This window comes from Petaurus breviceps, unplaced genomic scaffold (assembly GCF_028583685.1).
Source record: "Petaurus breviceps papuanus isolate PSGF00001 unplaced genomic scaffold, PetGlider_PUasm1.0 90686, whole genome shotgun sequence".
In the NCBI taxonomy this organism is placed as follows: domain Eukaryota; kingdom Metazoa; phylum Chordata; class Mammalia; order Diprotodontia; family Petauridae; genus Petaurus; species Petaurus breviceps.
In genome coordinates, this window is record NW_027187309.1 from 10,799,188 (window position 1) to 10,816,665 (window position 17,478).

Below are 17,478 nucleotides of genomic sequence, written 5' to 3' on the forward strand. Positions count from 1 at the left end.
TGATGATGATGATGATGACTAACATACAGGATGTGCCAGGCTCTGTGTTTAGTGCTTTGTTAATATTATTTTATCCTCGCAACAGTCCTGGTATTTAAGTGCTATTGCTATCTCCATTTTATAGAACAGGAAACGGAAGGCAGAGATGCATTTCATTTGGTGAAGGTGCAGTGTTGGGGGTCCATGTTATCTCTCCTGGAATTCACTATGAGCTATTGCATCCAGGAACAGTGGGGTGATTCCATCTTGTTCTTTATAAGGTAAGCCTATGTTGGCTGTTCGGTAGATCAGCTAACAATTAAGTACCTTCTATGTTCCAAGAGCTGTGTTAGGCACAAAGTTAGATAGATGAGTTCCATTGATGTATACCAGAAGAAAGAGAGTTTTTAGCATTAGCTTTATCTTTAGGATTTAAAATTACTTTCTCTTCTGAGAAACTCAGACAAAATTTCTTACTGTCCATCACATTCACATTGCTTGAGTGCCTTTTTATCACCCCATTCAAAACAAGTTTGCTTTTGCTGTTTCCTGTACTTGATGTACTTTCCTCAACCTCTACCAGGATACCTTCTCTTACTACTCCAATTCACATTGAATTCTCTCTCTCTTAATATAGTCTCCAGCAAGGTTTAGCCATTTATTGTGTCCAAGTCTCTGAAAATATTTCAGGACTGATAGAAATTAGATCCCAGAAGAGTAGAAACTCTATAAAAATATTAATTACTTTTAGTCTCAGGGTTGTTTTTGTTCAGGATGTGTAGCATCATGGATTACTTGGGGCAATCCACATACCAAATGTCCCTCAACTTCACGAAGCTCAATTTTCTCACCTATAAAATAATAAGGATGCAACAGATCATGGGGTCCTAACATTGTTTACATCACATACCTCATTTCTAGACTGGAGAAGCCTACAGACCCCTTCTTAGAATAATGCTTTTAAATGCAGAAAATAAAATACAAAGGAATATTATAAAGGAAAATAACAATATTGAAATACAGTTAAGAAAATATTTCAAAACAGGTTCATAGGTCCCAGGTCAAGAATCACTGGAGTTGATATCTGATGACTCCTTTACCTCTATTATCCTATTTTTCTACTATTGCCCACCTTTGTCACTGTTATAGTCAGTCATCAAATCCATACTATGTACCAGGCACTGAGCTAAATCCTAAGGAAGCAAAGAAAGGCAAAAGACAGTCCTTGCTCTCAAGGAGCTCTCAGTGTCATGGGGAAGATAACATACAAACACAACTGTACAAATAAGTGATATATACATATATATATACATATATATGTATGAGATAAACTGGATATAACTAATAGATGGAAAGCATTAGCATTAAGAGGGATCGGGAAAGACCTCATCTAATATGGGATTTTAGCAGAAACAGAAAGTAAACATGTACACTAATTTTCCTAAGGTTTATATTCCTAGTTATTTGTAACTCTTCTAATTACTTAAACAATGCATGTATGCGGTGGATTCATTCATTTACTCTCTCTTCTAGGATTGAATGGAAGGGAGAATGAAGAACTCATAAAATCATCAAATCTAGAAGGAAACTCAGAAATTATACATTTAGTTTACTTTCCTCATTTTTCAAATTACCACAGTAGTCAAGTGACTTGTCCAAGGTCACAAAGGTAGTAATGATGGTCATAAATAGAATCCAGAACTTCACACAGTTCAGATAGTGAACATGTTTGTTTGTTTATTTAGACTATCAGATAATAATGTTATAAGATATTACCAATGAATCTAGTTGAGTATTCTTTCCACCATATCATTATGCCTTGGTGAGTATAAGTTGTGGGTCATAGCTAGTAAGAGACAATGAAGCTTCTCTTTTTAAAAGTGTATTAATTTTCCACAGCTATCTTTAATGTAAGGTAGCATTAGTAAGACACATTTTACTGCAATGGTATCTTGGCTTCAGAGGACACAACTAGAAAAAATGGGTAGAAGTTACAAAGCAGAAAAGAATTAGAGTTATACAAAATGTGGAATGGGATGCGGTAAGGAATAGTAGGTTCCTCTCTTTGGAAGTTGCCAAAGACATAACGGATGACTAGTTCTTTCTGGTGTTGAACTGGGGATGAAATAGGTCCCAAGGATCTTTCCAAATCTGAGATTCTGTGGTTGTCAGTCAATTAATATATAATCATTAAGCACCTACTATGTGGCAGGCACTGTGATAAGTGCTGGAGGTACAAAGGAAGGTAACAACAGTCCCTGGTCTCAAGGGACTCAGATTCTAATGGAGGCAACAACATACAAATAGCTATGTGCAAACAAACTACATATAGGATAATTTGGGGATAATCAACAGATAAAAGGCCTTGAGAATTAAAAAGGATTGGGAAAAGCTTCATACAGAAGATAGAATATTAGCTGGAATTCAGGGAAATCAGAGGAACCAGACTATAGATATCAGTCATGGGCAATAGCTAGAAAAAAGACCTGGAGTTTGGATATGGAGTATCTTTCTAGAGGAACATAACAGAGGTCAGTGTCACTGGATCACAGAATATGTGAAGGGGAATCAGGTATAAAAATACTTGAAAGGTAGGAGGGGTCCAGGTTGTCAAAGAGGATTTTATATTTTATTTTGGAGTAATAGGGAACCACTGGGATTTTCTGAATAGGGAGAAACATGATCAGACTTGCATTTTAGTAAGATTAAGTTGATAGCTGAGTGGAAGATGGACTGGAGAACTAACCAGGAGGCTAATGAAACAGTCCATATATGAGATGACGAGGGCCTATGTCAGGCTGATGGCAGAGTCAGAAGAGAAAAGATGCTGTAAATGAGAGATGTTACACAGGTAAAATCTATAGGACTTGAAAATAGATTGGATATTGGCAGGTGAGAGAGTGAAGAATTAAGGATAATCTAGGTTGTAAATCTGGGAGAGACTGGGAGGATGTTGGCATCCTTAACAGCAATTAAGCAACTCAGAAGTGGGGAGAATTTTAGAGAAATGATAAGCAGTTCAATTTTAGATATGTAGCATTTAAGATGTCCATAAGGTATACATTTTGAGAAGTCTCATAAGCAGTTAGAGATGTGAGGAGAGAAGTTAGGGCTAGTTAAGTAGATCTAAGAATCATCAACATGAAGATAATAACTGAAACCATGATCTTAGCAAGTAAAATAGCATAGAGGGAGAAGAGACTAGAGCCCAGGACACTGCCTTGTTGTAATCCACATTTAATGGGAATGAATTCATAAGATTCAAACCTGAAAAGGACCTTAGAAATCATCTATTCTAAATGTCACATTTCACAGATGAGAAAAAAGAAACCCAGAGAAGTTAAAAGACTTGCCCTGGGGCAGCTATGTGACCCAGTGAATAGAGCACCTACCGTGGAATCAGGAGGATCTGAGTTCCAGTTTTACTTCAGACACTTGACACACATGCTAGCTGTGTGACCTTGGGCAAGTCACTTAAGTCCAATTGCCCTGCCCTTTCCCCCTCCCAAAAGCAAAAAATAATAATAAAAAAAACTTGCCCTAGTTGTGCAAACCATACAAGAATACAGTATTTCTTCATGCTAACTTGTTAGGCAAATGCCCCAGCAAAGAAGAAGATGCCCACAAACACATATACATAAAAACATAGATATTATTTAAAGGTAGCATACCTTAGCAACTTCTGGATTTTCTGCCACCATATAAGTGAAGCTGATATTCACCAGGTCAGTGCCACTGCAGACACAGACTATCCTCCCTTCCAGATCACTCTCTGATTTTCCAAAAGCCTCAAGAGCTGCTAGGATTTTGGGATCCTGTTTCATAAAGAAAATTAATTGGGGCACAGTCCTTAGAGAACAATTAAATTATATTCAACAGCTTTAAATAACAATGTACAGTGTGAAAACTGTCATGCAGACTTAGCTCAAAGTCCTCCAATATGGGGGAACCAACCACTCCTTGAGCTCTTCTTAAAAACTTAGGTTATTCTTACATTTTAATGACCAAAGACTCTACTGACAACCCAAATGAGATAAATGTGTTAAGTATTATATGGCAATATTGTTGATATTGGAAAGTAGGGGCCAGTATCTTCCTGAATGTAAACAGAGTCTCTTTCCTTCCTGTAGTCACCCTTGGGTCTAATGCTAACACATTTTTACATTTTACAGCTCTAAAAGTTATGGTTTCTTTAAACTGAAATGCTGTAAGGCAATAGAAAGGTTTATTATTGCTAGAAAAACTAGAAAAGTAAGAGCACATGCCAATTTACAGAAATAAAATAGGTCCCCTGGATCTTTTTAAAGGTAAATATGTTTACAGAGTTCAGATTGAAGTCATGTATCTGCTAAACTGAGTCACTTTTGGAGAGGGTATCAGGTATCATGTGCTTTTTGTGAAAACTGAAATATTCTAAAGAAAAAAAAATTATTTTAAGATCTCCATATCAGTGAATACAACTTCTATTCAAACATACCCATCCTTGGAAAGTATGTTTTATGGTCTTTGTCATTTTCCCCTTAAAAGCAAAGCACCATATTCTAGTCTTTAAAGTGAGTTGACATCTTTTAGCATGCAGGTGCACAGACATGGAATTATACAAGCCATTTCAATTTTCACATAAAATATAGCTCAGGAGTGAATTATTCTTTGCCAAACCAAAAAAAGGTTGACACATTCATTTTCCAGTTAAAAGAAATGTATGCTGGATGCTGAAAAGAAAATTGCCAGAAAAATCTTTCAAAGAACTAAGACAGGTCCTAAAAATCCCCCAGGAGTCCTTCTTTTAATATAAAAACAAGTTTCTGATACAGCCATAAATAATAAATTAAAAATGAACCAAATCTTTAAGCTTAACTAATTTCCAAAGTGTCTTATTTTTTCCAATGGTAAATGGCTTATACATTCCACGGTTACTTCCCAAACTAAGTACTACTTGTTTAAAAGAACAGCATACAACAATCATAGGATACCTTTGGTACAGATCCAAAACGAATGCTGTTGATCAGAGAGCATTCTAATACCTGTCCTTCCTAAAAGCAAAGAGAGATGAAACAATGAGTTTGTGTTTTTAGTAAAATGCACCTGACATCTTAAATGATAGGTATTCGACAAATGGTTACCAATAATGATGATAGTTATGAAGGTGCTGGACTAATGTGAAGGGAAGAGGTAATAAAAATAATGAATGAGGATGATATCTTTCATACAACTGACATAATCAAGAAACACAACTTTCCATTTCAAGAGGACACATGACTGTTAAACTTTAAAGACTTCTATATATTTTAAAATTTGAAATTCAGGAGTCGAGTTAAGGGAAGTTAAGTTCCCTTAATTTTTATATATACATAGTCTTATCTCCTCTTTTCCCTCAGCCTCAGTGGCTCATTTTTTGCATTAGTGAGTTTCTCTTCAAACATCCATTTTGAGGAAGAGCCCAGATCTGCTTTGTTTTATTCTCTAGATTTTGCTACCCTATCTTCACCCTCCACCTTTCCCACTCTGCTTCTACCTTTCATGTGTTGTCTTCTCTCATTAGAATATGATCTCTTTGAGGGCAGGTACCATCTTTTTGCTTATATTTATACCCCATAGCTCTTAACATCCTGCTTGGCACATATCAGTCAATTGCTGACTTGATTAATTTCTAAGTGAAAGGATATAAAAGCTCACTGTCACATAAACTGTAGACAATTTGCTGTTGTCTTACTGACCTTTCCTTCACTTTTCCAGGTCAAAAAGAAGCCAAATTCATCCACTTTGAAGAGGCAGTTAGGTTCAAATACAAATGACTCCTGTTGGAGAAAAATTTATTATGTTCATGAATTATCTCACTTTTATTAACAAAAATTTAAACCTCTATTAGGTCCCTATTAACATAAAATAAACAGGTTAAAATTAAAACTTAAAATTAAAAGCAAAGCTTAACTGTTACCCATCCCATATTAGAATCAAATGGATATATTTTCAATACATATTGACCTTTTCTGATTTTTTTACACATCTTGTCTGAAGGGCATTCCTCTTACACAGATGTAGGGTACAAAGTTCAATGATGTTGCTGAAGGCATAAAGAAAAGCAATTTCCCAACTAGAATGATCAGTTAGCAGCTACCACTCTCTAGGTTTCTTTCTTTTCTTATCTATGACAGATCTTGCCCTATAGCTACATAGTGCCAAATCAATCATTTGAAAAATTAGAAAAAATGCCAACCATCCCAGTGTTTGTTCTATATGACTTGGTGTATGGACATATAAACATACCAGGATGATTGATTGAATTTTCCTCTTTTCATCTGGATGTTGTTTGGAATTAGAGTAAAAATTTTAATATCTAAGCTCTTGTTTATAAGAGAAGATGGGGGACATCAAGAATTTCTTTCAGCTCAAATGCATCATTGTTCTGGGGGACTACAAAAAAGTGCTCTCACAGGAAGAAAAAATATGCTCTGGAAATGATATACAGATCATTTGTGTACTGTTTGTACTACTCTAGACCTGGCATCAATATTCCAAAAAAATTACTTTTTGTGGGGGAGGTAATACTCAAAGAATTTTATTGTATTATTCTATCACCAGCAATAAGGACCTGGCCAAGAAAATGTGCCTCAAGACAGTAACCTAAAAATAAATAAATAGCAATTATAGGGATTACGATCATCTAAGACTTTAGTTACAGCAATAAAATTTGTTCTTACTAAATCTTAGAGAAATGGCTATTCTTAACCAATGTAAATCCTGTGCCAAAGATTTGTAGTACAAACATTTTAGAGCATTAGGGACTATTTGATTAAAAGGAAAAACAGTTTTCAACATTGTATAGATAACTAGCAAAAGACTGGACCCAAAGGGAAGTGATCCAATTGAAGACAGTGACACTCCATTTCTATGGATTTACTCCTCAGTTAACCATGTGACAGAAAGCATACTGGTAAATGAAGTTAAACCATTTGGGTAAATTTCTGCTAATGTACTCAAAGGTCCACAATTATCTCTGCATCAATACTGAAACACTTTACACAAGGAAAAATTGAACAAAGTAAGCTGCAATTGTTTACCATCAGCAACAAGAAACAAATTCTTCCAGGGGTCACCTCAAGTTAAAGGCAAAAAAAAAATCTCTGCTGAGCTTCTCTGGTTATATATTAGAGTCTCTGCTAGTACTTTAGACTCCTTCCTCATACTGACCTAAAAAACCCAAACAAACCCTCAAGTTCCTTGGGAGAAAAAAAAAGAAGGAAATGACACCCCTCAATATATGAGAGTCAGTACTAAGTGGCATATGACTTCGAAATGATATCTAGTGTATTTCAATGTTTTATTTTTATTTATTTGAATATGTTTTATTTTTGCCCACAAATAAAATCCAGTGTTCTAGCCATACTATGATCCTAAGATGAAGGTGTTCAGATGAGGTTCCTTGCTGTTCACATATCTCAGAAAACTTCTTTAATTATCAAAATGGAGCTAACTGTACATTTCTATAATGAGCTGGCTAATTAAACATGAGGTGTTTAAAGGTCAAGTGATCTAAGATTTTGCACAAGCTACTGAAGACACGGGTATGATCTACATGGTAATAAAAAGGACATCACCTTAGGCCACGTTCCTTTTTCTTGTCTCCAGTAATATTCCTTAGCCTAAGTCATTAACATAGTGTGAAGGTAATTCCATCTCTATATTGCTCTCTAATAGCAGTTTTAACATTCATTGACTAACACTTGGGTTGTGACCATGGACTCAGTCCATTAATGCCAGTCAATGATGCAATCGGTTTATAGTAATGATAAGTGCTGGACCCACTGTACTCTGCCCTGGTGAGATCACATCTGGAGTGCTATGGATTATTTATTATATTCAAGTCTGAGCATCACAGTCTGGAAAAGGCATTGATAAGGTCAAGGACATCCAGAGCAAGTCAACTAGAATGATAAAAGGCCTTGCCACTATGTCATATGAGTTACTCTAGGAACTGGAGAGCCTGCAAAAAAGAAGACTGCAGATGGCAGAGGGAGGATGGGAAGGGAACTACATGACAGCTGTCGGTTATCCGAAGGGCTGTCTTGTAAAATCTGGATTAAACCTTTTGTATTTGGACACAGAAGGCAGAACTGAAAACAATGGATGGGAGTTGCAAGAAAACAGTCTTAGGTTTGATATTAGGGAAACTTTATCAACCTGAGAGTTGCACATAGGTGGAATGAACTGCCTTGGGTCTTTCCTCACTGGAAGGCTTTAAGCAAAGGCTATATGACCAAAGTCAGACAATGCAAACTGATGAAGCACCTGTTCTATACCAGGCACTGTGCTAAGCACCAAGGACATAAATACTAATAACAGCTAACATTTGCATATCATATACTGTGTACTAGGCACTGTGTTAAGCACTTAACATTTATTATCACAACCCTGAGAGGTAGATACTGATATCCCAATATTTTTAGATGAGGAAACTGAGACATAAAGAGGGTAAGTGACTTGGCCAGGGTCACACAGCTCCTAAGTGTCCAAAGCTGAATTTTAATTCAGGTCTTTCTGCTTCCAGGCACTGGGTCACCTAGCTGCCTCAAAGACAAAAGACAGTCCTTGCTCTTGGTCTAATGGGAGACATAATACACAAACAACTATATACAATCAAGTTTTATACAGAATAATATATACTCTATATGGGACATAATTAACAGAGGGAGGGCACTAGAAACAAAAGGGTTTGGGAAAGGCTTCTTGTAAAAGATGGGAAGGGTGATACAAAATATAAGAAGATTGGAAGCGGGGGCAACAGTTAAGAGTGGAGATGACCAAAGGCTTTGAATGTCAAACAGTGAATTGTACATTTGATCCTCTCAGCATTAAGGAGTTTCATAGAACTAAAGCAGGAAGAGTGTATAGAGGTCGTCTAACCAAATTCTTTCATTTTAGAGATGACATTGAAACTTACAGAAGTTGTGACTTGTCCAAGGCAGTACATGTAGTAAGTAGCACAAAAGGAAGGAATCCTTTCTCTGCTAGAGATTAGCTTATTGTACAGTGAATAATGGAACAACTTTGAAATTTTTGTTGGGGGCTGCAAATTCAAACTCATCCTACTAAATGTCACTATTTATCTAAGATATACTACTTTTGAACAGGAAGTAGATAATCTAGTTAGAAGCTTCTTTTTACAGGTAGCTAGGTGGTATAGTAGCTGGGTCTGAACTTTGGAAGACTCATCTTCCCAATTTCCAGTCTGGACTTCAACACTTATTAGATATGTGACCCTGGGCAAGTCATTTAACCCTGTTTGTCTCTTTTTTCTAATCAGTACAATGAGCTGGAAATTGAAATGGCGAAACATTCTAATATCTTAGCCAAGAAAACCTCAAATGGGGCCACAAAGAGTCAAGTGCAATTGAAACAACTGAATAACACAGCCAACAAGCTTCTTTTTATAGATGAAGTCACGAAACAAGTTAGTCAGAGGATAGGTACTAAATAAACCCCAACATTGCCAAACTATTAACCCAGCACTTTTTCTATTATTTCCCTATTGGGGAATAATAACCTTTGTGTCTTGATGCCTCAAATAATATTAGCCAATTTTTAAAGCTCAGTGAAAGCCAATTTTTGAAAGTGATTTCTAAGTGTCAATCTTGGCCATTAGGGTGCCAACAAAGTAGTTATCTAAATTATATATTGTGTACCCAATTGTGAAATTTGGAAGAAGAGTAGGTACTCACTGTCTACAAAGTACAACTGAGTCAGGATTATGCTTCAGTTATTTATTCAGCAGGAGGCAGTTTAGGTTTTTTATTTTCCCCTAGCATTTCTTTCTATCTAGATCCACAGTTTTCACCTAGGCAAACACAAAGCAATAGTCAGCAGAGAGAAACTGTGTCTCTTATGCCCAGGTCCCTTCCAGGGACAAGTCTGGGTAGAGCAGCACAGATGGGAAAATCTCAGCCCAGTGTTCCTGGAGATCATATACTACCCACACAGTGTTTTTGGTCTCAGGACAGTATATATTCTTCTTTAAGCTAAGTAGAATCAATTAATAAGTATTTATTAAGCATTTATATAATACAGACCAGCCAGGTGGCAGAATGCTAGGCCTGGAGTTAGGAAGATTCATCTTCATGAGTTCAAATCTGGCCTCAGACACTTACTAGCTGTGTGACCCTGGGCAAGTCACTTAACCCCATTTGCCTCAATTACCTCATCAGTACGATGGCCTGGAGAAGGAAATGGCAAACCAATACAGTATCAATGCCATTAAAACCCCAAATGGGGTCGCAAAGATTTGAACACGACTGAAATACAACTCAATCATACAATATAAACTCCTTGAGAGTAGGTACTGTTACCTTTTGTCTGATTCTAGGGCAATACCATTAATATACAGTAGTAGATAATAAATATTGGTTGAAATCAGTATGATAGAGGTAGAGAATCAAGTTGTTACTCTTCAGTGTTTCAAAGACTAAAGTATTAAAAACTTCAATTTTATAAATAATAGAATCTCTTCCCTCAACAATTACCTACCTTGGGAGCTGAAATATGGATTTCAGCAGTGAATAAAAGAATGGGAGAACATGGCTTTAGTATGAAATTTAAAAACAACTAACCCAGCTTAATTTATTTTTATTCCAGAAAAGAAATAAAAACTCCTTCATCCTCACATCCTCACAACGGCTCTTTACTTGGAACAATTTATGAGAACTACCACAAAGCAATCAGAACAAAACATGAAATCTTCTTGCTTTCTTGTATCTGGTTTTGTTAATGAACCTGAAACTTGGGCCATGTGGCTAAGCTCAGAAAAGTTTTCAAGTTTATATCAACTTTGCTTTACTCAGTTTCCAGTTGTGGAGTGAGAACTTGGTCAGTTCTGGGTCAGTCAACATTCCTTTGTGCTTGGGATAGCTTGGGGAAGGGAGGTGGGGTGGAGACACTACAGAGTATCAATCAAAGAGATGCCATTTCTAAGTTGAACACTTGCTACTTGTGGATACTTTTTGATTCTTCTCTTCTGTGGGAGAATGTTAAGGTTTGGCCTGCAGTGTTTCCAACAAGTTTTTGAATGCTTGCCCAAAGTTCTTTGTGGATGGTTCTTGCTTTCAGTGTTGACTGAGTAAAAAACATTTGACCTGAAAGTCTGGAAATAAAACTTTAGGAGGACACACACGAATTAATGAGAACAGAAATGGTCATTGTATTCCTGTAAGTCTTCAATCATTTCAGCTTGGTTTATATGACTAAATCAATATTTCAATGTTAATTACTTTGATTTTTCTCATAATACAAAGCTGCGTTGTGTGTGTATGAGAGTGACAGAGACAGAGACAGACAGAGAGACAGAGACAGAGAGACAGAGAGAGAGATGAATAAGCATTTCTAATTTGGGTATACCGAGTCCTCCAACTCCGAGAGGGCACTCACGTTGTAATGTTGTAGGACAGGGCTATTATAAGAGGCTCCCTGACATGTGCCAGAGCACTCCAAGAAATTATTCCCAAGGTATAACATTTACATTCAGGCAGGCAGGAGGAAAGAAAGGACAGCAAAACATATCTTTAAGAGAGGGAGTGGGTGGCCAGTTACAAGATAAAAATTTGGACTAGCTAAACAGTCACATTATTTAATAAGAAAACCATTTCTCCTTTAGAAGCTAAGATAAGGAAAGGATAGATAAGAATTAGTCTCTTTGAAGAGCTAGGGATAGTTTTTACTATACAAAGCAAACATACAGATTTTATTGGTAACAGTCAGCTTTTTTCACCCCTACTGAGAAACGAACAACACAAACAAGTTTTTGTAAGGGGCAGAAGAGATGCATACAGACTTCTGAGATAATGACTACACACTAGCTAAAAATCACCTTTTTAGTTAAAAAAAAGTTTTTAATTAAAGCAGATTCTTAGGTGACAGTCTCATGGGTACACTACATGAAACGTCCTGTTTCCAAAGTGAAGTAAAGTGAATGTAAAACAAGTATTTGTTGAATTGAATGAATATTTAAATTGAAAGCAGAATAAAAATAATGTCATTAATGATAATAGATGACATGTATACAATATTTAAATGTTTGCAAAGCATTATATGTGTACTGCATTATATACATGAGTCTATGTTTTGTGTATATACATATATGAATATAATACAATCTTATTATAAAGCATGCATAGTATAATATACATGAATGTAGAGATACAAATGCATATGTATTGTATATCTTTGCATATACATAATAATTCATACATATATCAATTCATGTATACAGGTAGGGTTATACATGCATTCTTTATAATATATTCCATTATATACATGTTATATATATATGTATAAACAACACTTAGATACATGTATATTTGAACACTGGGAGGTTAAGTGACTTGACCCAGGATCATCTCCTGTCATCCTGACCATCACTGCCACTGAACCCAGATGGCTTCAGAGGATAAAGTGAGGTTGGTGACTTTGCACAGCCCTCCCTCACTTAAATCCAACTCACTTGCAAGTCACAACATCACCTCCCCGATATTATGGTCCTCTTAAAGAACAAAGTACAAACAACAACAACAATCTATATCCTAAATGAGTTAGAGCCAGGACTTGAATCCAAGTCTTTATGACTATGAAGTTGGCCATTCCCTCTCTCACTGAGAAAATAGGATTATAAAAATTAGTCTTAATAAAATCTATGGGGAAGACACCTAAAATGGACAAGATAGATGTCTGATAAATATTTGTGCAATGAATTATATTATAATGTGATTTTCGTCAATTGATTTCATTTTTTGGGAAGTGGAGACCAAAGGATTACTGTGTTACTCTACCACTGTCTCTGGTCATTTAAAAACTCTTTAAAAAATAGTACTAAGAAATTTCTAACTCTGACCAAGTAATATAGGAATACTTGTTAAAATTATGCAAGTTATCTTTAGTCCACTGTGTCTTAGGCATTGTTCAAATAAATCAAATGCCCCTCAAGAAGTTTACATTTTAAGGAGGTAAGAGATAAAAATGCTATATTGATAGATTTTCCCCCTTTCCACATTAGTTTGAGGAATGAGAATCCACAGAATCACAAAACACCTAAGGAATCTCAGTGGCCATTTGATCCAACATGTAATGGAACAAAAATCCTGTCTACAACATGCACCAGAAGCATTCAACCGCTTTTGCAAGGTGACTTCCAAAGGGGGAACTTACTACCTACCAAGGTAATATTCTACTTTCAGGTGGCTCTGCTAGTAAGTTTTTCATTTCATTCAGTTAATAAATATTTATTCAGTGCCTACTATGTTACAGGCACTGTGCTAAGTGCTAGAGATACAAATACAGAAAAGGAAAGACAGCCCTTGTGCTCAAGAAGCCCACAATCCAATGGGAGAAGATAATACTGAAAAAGCTGAAAAGGGGAGAGGAAGAGGGAAGGTATCCAGAGGGAGCATGATGGAGTCCAGTACAAAGGGAAATGAAGTTATCAAAAGAAAATCCATGACTTTTCAACCCATTGTTCCTATATCTGCCCTCTATAGCCAAGTCCAATAAGTCTATTTCCTCTTTTGGGTGACAAATGTTGAAAAATAGATTTATTGATACTTGAGCACTTCCTCAAGGTGTTCCTGAAGTTTGACTTCTCCCCTGCTCAAATTCCTTCTCTAACATACATAATAGGCCTAGTAGACTGTCTAGTTCTTTTGTTTTGTTTTTTGGTTTTTGGACAGGGGAAGGCAGGGCATTTGGGGTTGAATTGCCCAAAAGTCACATGGCTAGTAAGTATTAAATATCTGAGGTTGGATTTGAACTCAGGTCCTCCTGACTGCAGGGCCGGTGCTCTATTCACTGTGCTATCTAGCCACCCTGACTGTCTAGTTCTTTTAACCAGTCACGGAATACTTCCTGTGTGATTTCATCCAATGGTTCAAAACTTCCTCATAAATTAGATTAAGAATTTAACCACACCTAGTTTATATCTTTGAGTGAATGACATTGATTCATTAAAGATAGGCCTTGTTCACACCTACTTTTTGTCTTTGATTAACTGAATATATAACTTAGTCAAAGAGTCTTTCTTGCCTATTAAGGTATAGAGTGTCTTGTGAGTTACATTGGAATTGAGGGGTATGGTATGTTGAATCATAAATTGGTATTTGTGTAGTTGAATCCTAAATCACTTGAGCCAAAGAAGAATGGCAGAAAAAAGGTACAATTCATGATTATCCTAGAATGAGAAGATGAGCCCAGTTTGGACACTGTGTGCTAGCTATTATAATCATATTCTCAAGAGGCACTAGAGAGAGATGATTCATTTGATGAGAGGTCTGCCCCAAAGGCCTCTTAGCATAGTATCTTTTGATTTTAAAATACTCTACTGACAGTTTGCTTGACTGGTTCTTATCCAAAACATAACTGAAGTAAGTTCTTTAGTATCTTGCCATAACTAAGCAATACCTGAATTTTGAACATTCTTGTTTACAATGGTAGAACTCAGAACAAAGCATGGGCCATAGATGACTGGGCTAGAACTTTGACAGAGAGATGAAAAGAACAGCAAAACCATTTGATGGTGCTTAAGGATGCTTCTGTTGGTATATATAATTTACTGCAGGAAGTTGTACAGAGGGCCAGCCAATCACCTTAATTAAATATATTTCTGACAAGAAGCCAAAGACATGAAGCCAGAGCGGTTCATATACATGAAATGAGGATGTCAGAGTGCTTCAGCATAAGTATTTAATACCTGTGAATTTCTCAGAAGTTAATGTCATTGAACATTGAAGACTACAGCAATGGCAAGCTTTGTTGCTGAGAATTTTTTCTTCCTTTCAAACTGTTAAAAAAAAACAACAACTATACCATCCCTGGAATTATATGTATAATTTGCTTAGAAACTGTCAGACAAAATAGGGAATAAAAAGAAATAATAGCCAATGAAAATTGCTTTCATTTATATTTCACATTGAAAATATCAAAGCTCTTCATGTCTTATTTCATTGAGAGAGGTGTTTTAATTATTCCCACTTTACAGGTGAGGAAACTGAGACCCAAAGAATGACTAGCCCAGTTCAATAGAGCTAGGATGTGAGATGGGATATAAATTCAGGTCTTTCTAATTTAAATCTTCTACTCTTTCCAGTATACCATCTAGCTACATGATAAAAATATTCTCTTAGGTTAATTATTGTTGAACATTAGGTAGAGGTTTTAGGATTAAGTTTCACTGCCTACAATGGACTACATTTCCCATATCTGCATTATAGATGAGGATTAAATAGTCCAGAAAATAGGTTCATTATAATTATAACCTAGATAAATCATCATGATAATGGTCTAAAAAGGTCTTAATCTTGCTTTTGTCATGTACCCCCTTGGTAGTCTGTAAAGCCTATGGGCCTCTTCTCAGAATGTTTTAAATGAACAAAATATATAGGACCCAAAAGGAAAGTAATTGTAGTGAAATAGTTATTAGAACATTAAAAACACACATACAGAGTATAGTATGATGGACCCAAGGTTAAGAACCCCTCATCCAAATGAAATAAAACTCTTGATCTCATCTGATATCTATGAATGATAGGATTTTGAACAGAGGGGTGATATAGTCATATCTGTACATTGGGAAGATTATTTTGGCAGGTGTAAAAAGGATGAATTAAAGAGAGAGAGAAATTCATTAGTAGGTTATTGCCATGGGCAAAATGTGAGGAGTGCATCAGATGTAGGATCAGAAAGACTTGGGTTTAAATTGGTCTCAGGCACTTACTGGCTGTGATACACATCTTGCTACTTATCCTCTGTTTTCCTCAGTTTTTTCATCTGTAAAATGATTCTAGGTCCTGGTAGAGGCATTATATTGTTTAAATGGCTAGCTACAATACCATGGAGGAAAATTAAGTTCAAACCAGAATAATTAACTGGGAGAAGAGAAAGAGATTAAAGGATAAGAGATATGATGAAAGCAGAGAGCAGTCTTAGAAGATGTGACATAGTGGGGGGACTGAGAGAAAAAAATTAATGGAGAAGGCAAGTTTTGAGTTGGGGATTTTTATAGGTAGAGTAGTTTTAGGTCTATGATCAGAGGAGTTTAGGCTGGTAGAGGACCTTTGAGATTATCTAGTTCAACCTCTTAATTTTACAGATTAGGAAATTGTGATGTCATGAATGAATTGCTGTAATGGTAAGGGAATTTGAAGATCTTCCCTGTACCTTAATAGGTCTAGGGAATTTGAAGATCTTCCCTGTACCTCAATGGGCCTCACTTGGAGCCCAATAATAGAAGTAGGGGAGGCTTGTTTTTCAAGAAGGCCCATCTTTAATTACAATGTAATTAGGCAGTGGGTCACAAAGGTTGTGATGTCCTCTGACCCTAAAGAAGGGTGTGGAGTTGTCCATGGTGGGTAGGAGAAGTGCTGTGGACACCCAAGGCCCCAAGTTGTTGGCTTTGTTACCCAGATACCCCTAAGGACTTGGAAGTGGGGGCTGGAGCAATGTTAAGACTGGGATTTGACTCATTAGAGACTGTACCTGAGAGTGCCAGGAGAAAGCCTGAAAGGGCAGCATGGGGGGAAGGACACACCCCCAAGAGAAATTTATTTGCACATTTTTTGTTTTAGATTCAAGGGGATTATATTAATGTTATGTACTTTGTGTTTGTTTAAGACCCTGTGGCCACTCTGGTAATGAGCTGTTATGTTATGTATCTTGCAAATGTGATGTCTTTATTCTGTGGGAATTATGTTGTACTTAAGAGATGTTAATGCTAATTCAGATATAAATTGCCTATGTAATGGGTATGAAAGATCTTGGGGCCATATGTAATTGTAAGGGAATCTGAAGATCTTTCCTGCTCTTTAATATGCCTAGGGAATTAATTTGAAGAGCTTCACTTCCCCTCAAGGGGCCTCACTTGGAGCCCAACATGAGAAGGTTGCTTAGGGGATGCTTGTTTTTCAGGAAGGCCCACCTTTTGTTACACACCCCCCCCCCCAGTTGAGATTTTGCTTTGTAGTTCACTCATGGGAAGAGCTGTGTGATTTGACCAGATGAGACTCTGGGCAGCCATTGAGCCCCCTGCCCCAGCTTTGAAAACTCATATGTTGGTGCTTCTCTCTCTGGTAACTATGTATTTATGTAATGGTCAGACAGCTAGAAGTCCTGTCTGTTAAATTGTGATAGTTTCTCTGTCTGTATTTTTTTCTGTAATTTCTGTTTGTATTTTCTCAAGTTCAGGTGCTTACTTTTTCTCCTGAACTAAGTGAATGATATCTATGTTTGATTAGAGTAAGATTGTTAACTCCTTTTGAGTTACTTTCTTTTAGAAAATTAGATCAAAGAACCTGTGCTAGCAGTCATCCCAGATATGGTAGGGTACTTGCTGATACAACTGCCCAAAGTCACATATTTAGTAATTAGTAACAGAGCTGGAACTCAAACTTAGGTACTTTGATTCCAGATCCAGATCTTTCTCCAGCAGATCATGTTGCCTTCAGGTGAGACCATCATCACATCTGAATA

At 36.5% G+C, this 17,478-nt stretch overlaps 1 protein-coding gene across 10 annotated transcripts in view; it reads right to left on the bottom strand.

The window, feature by feature from the left end:
* PLCB4 (phospholipase C beta 4) overlaps positions 1 to 17,478 on the bottom strand; it is a 537,045-nt gene that overhangs the window by 175,723 nt on the left and 343,844 nt on the right. For all 10 annotated transcript variants that reach the window (XM_069065424.1, XM_069065423.1, XM_069065418.1 and 7 more), the window contains 3 exons: positions 5,697 to 5,777; positions 4,953 to 5,012; positions 3,651 to 3,794 (listed from right to left, as the gene is read on the bottom strand). In XM_069065424.1, coding sequence (XP_068921525.1) covers positions 3,651 to 3,794; positions 4,953 to 5,012; positions 5,697 to 5,777 — 285 coding nt within the window. The remainder of the gene's footprint in view (positions 1 to 3,650; positions 3,795 to 4,952; positions 5,013 to 5,696; positions 5,778 to 17,478) is intronic.